Source organism: Trachemys scripta, chromosome 13 (genome assembly GCF_013100865.1).
Source record: "Trachemys scripta elegans isolate TJP31775 chromosome 13, CAS_Tse_1.0, whole genome shotgun sequence".
Taxonomy (NCBI): domain Eukaryota; kingdom Metazoa; phylum Chordata; order Testudines; family Emydidae; genus Trachemys; species Trachemys scripta.
This window is the reverse complement of record NC_048310.1, coordinates 37,145,107-37,154,199: the sequence shown is the minus strand read 5'-3', so window position 1 is coordinate 37,154,199 and position 9,093 is coordinate 37,145,107. Positions and strand designations below refer to the sequence as shown.

At 41.0% G+C, this 9,093-nt stretch overlaps 1 protein-coding gene across 1 annotated transcript in view; it reads right to left on the bottom strand.

Moving 5' to 3' along the window:
• The window catches only part of RSPRY1 (ring finger and SPRY domain containing 1), a 44,001-nt gene extending 35,327 nt beyond the window's left edge, over window positions 1-8,674 (bottom strand). The window contains exons 1-3 of the mRNA XM_034788805.1: window positions 8,548-8,674; window positions 7,248-7,451; window positions 4,332-4,828 (exon numbers count right to left, since the gene is read on the bottom strand). Coding sequence (XP_034644696.1) covers window positions 4,332-4,680 — 349 coding nt within the window. The 5' untranslated portion in view covers window positions 4,681-4,828; window positions 7,248-7,451; window positions 8,548-8,674. The remainder of the gene's footprint in view (window positions 1-4,331; window positions 4,829-7,247; window positions 7,452-8,547) is intronic.
• Window positions 8,675-9,093: the final 419 nt, after the last annotated feature.

The following is a 9,093-nucleotide window of genomic DNA, read 5'->3' as shown; positions in this document are numbered from 1 at the left end:
TGCTCTAATAAATTTGTTAGTCTCTAAGGTGCCACAAGTACTCCTGTTCTTTTTGCGGATACAGACTAACACGGCTGCTACTCTGAAAACAATCCACAGTGTCTCTACAAACTTCAGTGTATTATCAAGGGCAGCAGAAAATAGGCCTGTCAGAGGGATCTTGTGAGAACAAACTGAAAATATTTAACCCCACCTTCCCTTCTCCTTCCTCCCCCAAAATCTAGCAAGTGTTCAGCTAGTGAAATCGTAAGAAATACAGAACAACTTAGAAGTAGAAATAGAAAAGAGATGGAAAGTCTAACAATACAAGATACTGGAATATTGTAAACAAATGGTAAAAGAAAAAACTTAGGACTCATGGGAAAGAAAGGCAATGAAAACAGGGAAAGCTCAAAGGATGTCATAGATGCCTCCGATTCATCTGTGCTGCTTCCCTGGAACAGGATTTATCAGAGATTTAGAACCAGCAGGTGAAGAATGAGGAGTTGTTCATGCAATAGTGGAAAGAGTTATGAAAGGGTGAAAGGGCACTTCAAAAGATAAGAAGGAAGTTAGATAAGCTGGAAGGAAACGATCAACAGCCTGAGATACAGAAAAGATAGCAAACGGCAGTATGGTATTAAGTGAGAATTGTTTTTCCACTGAGAAGTTAAGAATTTTTAGACAAGTCACTATCACATCAGGATTCCGTGATCTCAGGCAGCATTAAACAAAGTTTCACATTAGAAGTTAATTCCATCCTTAAGTGTCCTACAAGGGAGTTTTGCTCAAGAAAATAAAGTAACAAGATGCATTTTCAATGCCCTAAAACAAAGATTAGATAAAAATGAGGACTCAAGGACAAAATGTTATTAATGAGGCATCAGAGGGATTGATGTTGAGATCCCAACTTTATTCTACACCCCAACAGCTATGTCCCATGGCAAATTTTACTCATCTGTACTCCTCACACAATGGGGGCTGTACCTATGTAACAGAGTAAAACTGCAGCTCAACAACAATACCTAGTACTTCTATAGCAATGCTCATCGCCTGAGTGCTTCACAGACATTACTTGTTCAAGGCTAAAGAGGGAATCTGTGGCAATGCCAGTTTTAGACTAAGGAATTCCTCGCTGCCAGTCCTGGGCGTCAGCAATCTCTATAATTTAATGTAGTCTCATCTACCATGTTTGTGTGAACTGACATTAAATACAGTTGGATTAAAAATATAAAAAGACTGATTAAAAAGGGTGCAGCTAGCATACCTTAAAAATCACAGAAGGCGGTTTAAATTACCGATGAAGAATTGCAGCATAAAATTTAACAGCATTAGGTTTCCAAATCAAAACGAACGGTGAAATTGGTCTTTTTCTTACAAGAAAAGGCTGTATTTCCTGTTGAACGTTTTTAAGTTTAAAATCTAGGTTACCACAAAAATATTAACATGATATTAAAGTATTTTGAAGCAAATCTGAACAAGCTGCTACACATAAAACCTTAAAACCAGATTGAAAAGAAAGATAATCATCACTAACGGAAAAGGTGGAACTACGTTGAAATCTGAATTAACCTCAAGAGAAAAGATATAAAGATAGACGGCTCAGAGAAATAAAATGCAGAAGTAAATGATGGGGGAAAAAAAAAAAAAGGTTACTTGGCTCTGCAGGTGTTCTGATTCAGTTTTCTGGGCTAGTTTACAAGGCACAAGAAGAGACAATGTATAAACTTCAGAAAATATATAAATCAAGTCATTTTAGTGCCATTAGTTCTCTCACTATGTGCAACTGCTTGCCCATTATCTTTTTATTCCATTCCTTTATACTTAGTTCTTCATATGAGGGCCCCATGGACACTTTTCCATTCCTGTCCTCCCTGCAGCACAATGCTTTTTTATGAGCATGTACCGTATATATTCTCTGGAAGTCTGTTACTGTGTTGTTTTCACACAGTGGAGATGCTCAGAGCAACCGGCAGAGGAAGTGGGCCTTTCCTTCCATGATGTTCTTTCAATTTACATTAACAGTAAAAACACATTTCTAGCATTTTCGTTTTACTCTTCCTTGTCTGTAGTAGACATTTTAATCTTCCAAACATTGTTCCCTCCACCATACATCCTTCCCCGTGTTTGGGATGAAAAGGAAAATCAACATATTTTTGTTTACTACTTCATTTGCGCAACACCACCTTCCACCACTGCGCTTTTTAATTCTTCATTCTTGTATAGACCGGAGGTACCCCGAAAAAAAACAAACTAAAACAAAAAACACAGTTTCTTATGGTGTTTTTTGGAGAGAATGTTGGATTTTATTTCAAAATCTAATGTTAAAAATCTGCAAAAGAATGTCCATTGTGGATCATGATATAAAGGATAAATCAGATGTAGAATAATTTAAGTCCATTTAAATGGACTATTTAATTACTTTTCAGGACAGTGGATTTTGAAAAGAATGCCGTGAAGCTAATTTTTTACAAAACAAATATCCTGAAATATGTTACTAAAACCACATAATTAAAAACTAAAACAATTTTTTTTTTAAATCTACATTAACTCAGAGAGCATCTGACTATTTCTGAACAAAGAAAGCTTGCTTGCATCTGGTTCCCAGGTGGGCATGGTTCAGATCCACCTCTATTGTTTATGCTATTTAGCTTACACTTGTTCCTCTTTTCTCAACTTTAAAAGAGATTGGCCAACTTCACTGTTTCCTCTAAGTTTCATTTTTAGCTTCTCAAATAAAACTAAAGTTCTGAGTTGGAGACATCACAGGAGAAAGTTTCTGTTTCTGCAGTCTCGTGTTCTATAAAACCTTCCATTCCACTGCCTTTTTTTTTTTTTTTTTTTTTTTTTTTTTAAGTCCAGTGGAAATGTTTCTTTTGGTCTTAAAGGCACACTATCAGCCTGAAGTCTGGTCTGAGGTTCTCCAACTTTTCCACAGATATGGTACCTAAATGATTTTCTTATGGACAGTTCCCCATCATTCATGATTACATGACATCTTTGAGGCAACTACAGCAATTAATTATATGGAAAACAACATTAAGAAAGGGGGGAGGGATAGCTCAGTGGTTTGAGCACTGGCCTGCTAAACCCAGGGTTGTGAGTTCAATCCCTGAGGGGGCCACTTAGGGATCTGGGGCAAAATCAGTACTTGGTCCTGCTAGTGAAGGCAGGGGGCTGGACTCGATGACCTTTCAAGGTCCCGTTCTAGGAGATGGGATATCTCCATTTATAAATAAATATAAATGTATTTTTTAGCTATTAACACAATTTAGCAACAGAAAACAAGGGAGTCAGCACTCCAACAAAACAACCCCCCCCCCCGCAATATTTACTACACCTACCCCAGAGTCCTTCTGTAAACCACAGTTTATAATCATATTTTTCTGTTTTTGTACGTGTTCTTCTTTCCCACGCTGCTGAGGGAAAGACCCACACCGAGTTAAGTAACCATAAGGTGGTGTCAAATTCATAAAGTAAATAAACGGGGGGGGGGGGGGAGAGAAAGGAGATGAGAAAAATATACATTTCAACAGCTTTCATTTATAACACATCAGAGGTGTTGCTTGTAACACTAGTAGGGAAAATTCCAGCTGAAGGTGTCCTTTTCATGTTTTTAGAAAAAAAATATATAAATGTCAAGGCAAATCGGACCTCCCATGCCCATTTACAGCACCCTTCAGCAGAAAGGCAGACTGACTCCTCCAGCAGGCGCATTCCAGAGTGCCCATGCAGACGCATGAATCAAAGCTCATTATCTTGAGATTTATCCAGTTTAAGCTCAGACCGAAGCTATTTAGTATAAAGTGCAATTGACATCGGTAATAGTTTCCTCCTGTTTTGGTCTCTCCAATCCATGCTTTTATCCAATCCAAATAATGATAAACACTTTAGAGGCCCTTTTAAATATTAATGGAAAGCAACAGCATAACCATCAAAAACAAGGACAGATCCTGTGATCCTTGTGTATCCAAAACCACCACAATGGGTGCTCTGAGCATGCAATAAGTGCAGCACTTGGCTCACCATATGAGCAATTATAGTGTGCTGGCTTTAAGAATAAGAAATTAGATTTGCAACCTGGAAGAGTACACATATCTAATGAAGATGAAAGCCGTCTCTCTCTAGTTTTGTTTAGCCATTTCCAGATTGAAGTATATACAAGCAAGTAAACAAAATTCTTCCAATGCAATTGATCTTTGGAGACAAACAACCTTCCCTCTTATTTTAAAAATATTAATTTCATGCATGCTCTTGGTGGTTTCTGAGTAAGAGATCTCTTTAATCTTTAGCACCAAAGTTTTCAATGGAACAGTTTTCATTAATATTGAGTGATCCTTTCGGAGGTACTTACTTATCTACCAGTGTCCGTATTACTGCCAGCGTGTCAAGCACTAGTCCATCCACATTCTGTTTTTTCCTTCTTGGTTCATGTGGCCCTCGCCCCCTCCTGGGTGGCCTTACAGGGTCCCTTGGATGGCTTCTTGCTTCAGGTACTGGTACTCTACTATTCTGTGTTTGCGGATTCTGGGATTCTACGTTGTCTTCCACACCACTATCATCTCGACAAACACAGGAGTTGCCCATGTTGCTAGCACCCAAAGTTCCCAGTATGCAGGGGATGTGCTGCTCTAGAGTCAGCAGTAAACCTTGGAGAAGGCTTCTGCTAGCATAGAACACAATCAGAGCAACTACAATCATCTAGAAAGATGTAAGAGCAATGTTTTTGTGATCCTGAATTGTGGTCTTTGCATTTTATGTGTTGCTAACAAGCTGGAATGTATGGGGAATTGTAGATTTAGCTTCCGACATCATCAATTAAAATATGCATCGTCATCCGGAAGCACATCTGGGGGGGAAAAAAGAAAGAAAAATGGAAGTCAATCATGTTTCAATAAATTTGTTGAGTAATAAGCAAGTCTTGAAGTTCCTCCTTCAATAGCGAAGTAAACAATTAATTTGAAGATACAAACTAACGCCATCCAGGCATTAGGTATCTGTGGCACATCTGGACGTTTTTGTGTACTCAGAACTCCCACTGAAATGCCTGGGAATTTGGTGTGCAAGTAGTGCTGGTGTGCAAACTGGGCAAGTTTGAAACAACTCAACATGTGGAAGCACATGTTGAAATTCTGGCAGAAACAGCCCATAACCTTTTAGGCTAGAGAAGGGATCAGCAACCTTTGGCACGCGGTCCCCCAGGGTAAGCACCCTGGTGGGCCGGTTTGTTTATCTGCCAGGTCCACAGGTTCGGCCGATAGCAGCTCCCACTGGCCGCGGTTTCCCGCTCCAGCACATCCCTCGGCCCGCGCCGCCACTTCCCGCAGCCACCATTGGCCTGGAGCGGCGAACCGCGGCCAGTGGGAGCCGCTATTGGCCGAACCTGCAGACGTGGCAGATAAACAAACTGGCCTGGCCCGCCGGGGTACTTACCCTGGGGGGCCACGTGCCAAAGGTTGCCGATCCCTGGGCTAGAGTGTCACACAATGTGTTGCTTCTGGAGGTCAAACACATTGCACCCCCCAGGGACTCCCTGCATCCCTCCACCTTCCCCTACAAGCTCCGTGTATGCCCACCCTCCTATCCCTCTCTATTTCAGGGATTCCCTGCCCCCGGACACCTCCTCCCTGATGTCAGGGAAGCACGCACACACCATGGTGTCAGAGGTTCAGTGTGCCCCCCTTCACCCCAAGGCAAGAGCTCCATGTCATTCTCCCCCACACTATTCTTACCGATTCCCCCCCCTCCGCCAACCCCCATATGCCTGGAGTTGTGTGCCAGCCCCTTATTTCTGGTCTTTCGGTCTGGGAGATAGGCCACACAGAGAGTCAACCATCTGAACTGTACTGGGAGAATAGACAGAACTGAGATAGCGGTATTTTTATGCTGCAAGGTGTTAACAGCTGTTATCAACTGGTTCTTTGCTCCAGAGACCATTATGGAGGTGACACCGTTGGGACTACTAACAAATGCAAGGGGAGGACACACACAGCCATTTCCCCATCCTCCGCCCAGGGATCTGCCCATTGAGGTCTAGAACATTCCTTAAAAATTTGAAATTGGATGTGGCATTCAAAATGCCCTGTGTTACGGACACAGAAATGCCATCGAGCTGAGAGTAAGATCTCACTTTGCTCAGCCGACATTGAGCACCAAGTGGTTTGATGTAGTGGGTCTTCCAGATGAAACCTTAAAAACCCACGGTCCTGTCTATTTTTGAGAAACTTTCCCTGCAGTCTTTAGAGGAGCCACATGAAAGTGGATATAAAAAGTGGCCTAAATCAGTCAAAGCATCACACTCCCTCCCCACCCTCCCTCTGCATACACTGTGTGATGCACACTACATGCCCAGCTTCACTCCAACCCAGAGTGCGTTTCTGCTAGGAAAATATTAACACAGTGGTGAGAAACATTAAGTCTTATTGCATTGTGCCTGCTTCCCTTGGGAAAGGGCAGCCAATGACAATCATGTTAAAAGACTACGGTCGCAAAGTCAAGCACTCAGAAGTTAGTAATGTAATTAAAGCCTATATCATAATGCACAGGCACAAGGAGGCCGAATTACAGATCTTCAGGATTGGAGGTAGGAGATGCGAGGAAAACAGACACTGCGATTTGGGGGGTGAGCCACACAAACTGTCTCCTATTAGCACCTATAAGCGGTGGCAACTATGAGATAAACCTCATGGAGTTCTCCCTACATTCACTCCAAATGTTCTTTCCTCTTCTGGCAGGCTTTAGGATGAAAAGGGTGCAATGTTTATATATAAAGGCTCAGGTTGCTTTATTTATTTATTGTAATATACATCCATCCCATCCCACTGTTTTTAAATAAAAAGGTGTTGACAAAAAGCATCTCCCCCCTCATAGAGAGGCTGTTTAGGACAATCAATAAAAACAAGAGCAGGTGCACTTCTAGTGCTGGAGTGATGCTAACCAATGAATTAAGACCAATAATCTATGTGCTGGGGAGCTAATGAATGGGGAGAGTGAGAGAAGTATATTTAAACCCCACCTTACCACAGACCTGTCAAATATAGCATATGTATTAGTGCAGAGTCATTATTTATGCACAACCTGGCAAACAGTTGTGTGGGACAGAGAAGCTGCAAGGACATTACTTCACTGTTTTGGATACAGTTCCAGCAAACCGTTTCCAGAACAGTTGAGCTCCCTAATGGAACAGGGTAACAGACATGGACTGTACCGCCTTAGGGCACTGAAGCAGTTATATACTAAAAGTAGCACCATATGGGCTTTTATCATACTCAGTGAATTATGCTGCTCCACTGTTTTCAATAGCTGCACCTTCAGCAGTGACCCCAGGTTTGGGTCGAGCCACAGCACACATTATGTGATTTGGAAAGAATGATTCACTTGGAAGATACGTTTCCAAGAAAGGAGGTGGTTTTCCTGATGGCTGAGGAAATACAGAATTCCCAGCTCCGGGCAAGAGATTGTGCTGTGCTTATCTGAAAAAAAAAAAAAAAAAAAAAGACATGCCACTCAGGGCTCCAAAAGTGAACCACCACCTAGTAGCCTTAGGACTAACCCTATCAGCAAAAGCTGATCCCCTTAGGGGCCCCTAAGGAGTCTAAGCATACCCAACAGGGAACTCTGCTTTCACAACCTTGGGAATCTGAAACAGAACATGGGGTGGGGAACTTTCCCCTCTCCCAAATTACTGGTTGCTGAGAGGGGAAGGGAAGCACCAATCTCTGCGTGAAATAGCTAAACATGACACAAAAGAGTACCATTGACAAAAAGGCCTCACTCTGCCCAATATAAGTTGGTCAGCCAGAATGAAACTTCTGCAAATGTTGTTCTACTTCCTGTCACCGTGTTGCTGTGTAGGGCTGCGCTCCTCTGTGTATCAGGATCACTTGCAATTAGGAAGTGCAATTTCAAGCCATGAGCAGAATCAAACCAAAATGACAAACAGTTATATATGGAATTGTAAACTGAGCAGTCTATAAACCAGTCTTGTAAAATTCCACTTTCCCAGGGAAAGTAAATTGACAAGTAAATGAAGTATTTGTTTTAAAGGGCATGAAAGACTGTTTGTTTGTTTTTTAACCTCTGTCATAGTAATGGGTAATGGAGTAGACTTTGTGCCTGGTCTAGTAGATTTTCATTACAAGTTTTGCAAGGCTACTATGAACAACGACTTCAGTATCAAACTGAGGGTGGCCATTCCGACTAAGTCAATTTTGCTGCTGAAAATAAAAGGAGGACTGAACATAGAAGAGACAAAAGAACAATTAAAACTACTTTGAAACATCTCAGAGCGGTAGAGACAAAAAAGGGGAACAAATAGAAGGCACAAGCAGTTTTATTACATAAATACAACTGACTTGTTTGGCAATGGAGACGTGGATTCAAATGACTGGAATGGCATACAAGAGTGATCTATCCTGGAGACATAATGCAACACTATCTCCCCTGCATACAAGGAAGTACACACATTCTGAAGTGCACATGGCCATGAAAGATAAAAATGTCAAAAAGTCTAACATAAAGGAAGTAAAGTACAGACAGGAATTCATGCTAGAGGTATGCTGTACAGACCATCAAGTCAGAAAGGGAAGGTGGACAAGGGCTTCCAAGAGCAGATACCAAACTACGGCACTGTAGTAAAGAGGACTTCACTGGTTTTCCCAAACCCAGCTGAGTGCAGTTCTGCCATAGAAAATAGAAAAAAAAAAAAAAGTTTGCAATTAGGAAAAACTATTGGTTTTGTTTTTGTCCAAATTTGGACAACTCACCAATTGAGAGTTTGTATGAAAATAAAACAAATCCCCTTAGAACTGAAAACTCATTTAAGCAACAGTTGAATTATTACCCTAAAAAGGAAAAAACCCTGATATAAGGCTAAAGAAAGTGAGAAAACTAAAATTAAAGGATCATGGTTAAATTTGGACCAAAATGTAAGCTTTGTTTAACAAACAAACAATAAATAAACAAACAAATTCTTTATAAGACAGGAAGCCAACAGAAATGTTTCCACAATTAAAACAAAAACAAATAAAAATACTTAAAGACCCCTACCTAAACTGTTTACAACCCAAACTTTGCAGCACTAAGAACCTGAAAGTAAAATTGACTTCACTGATT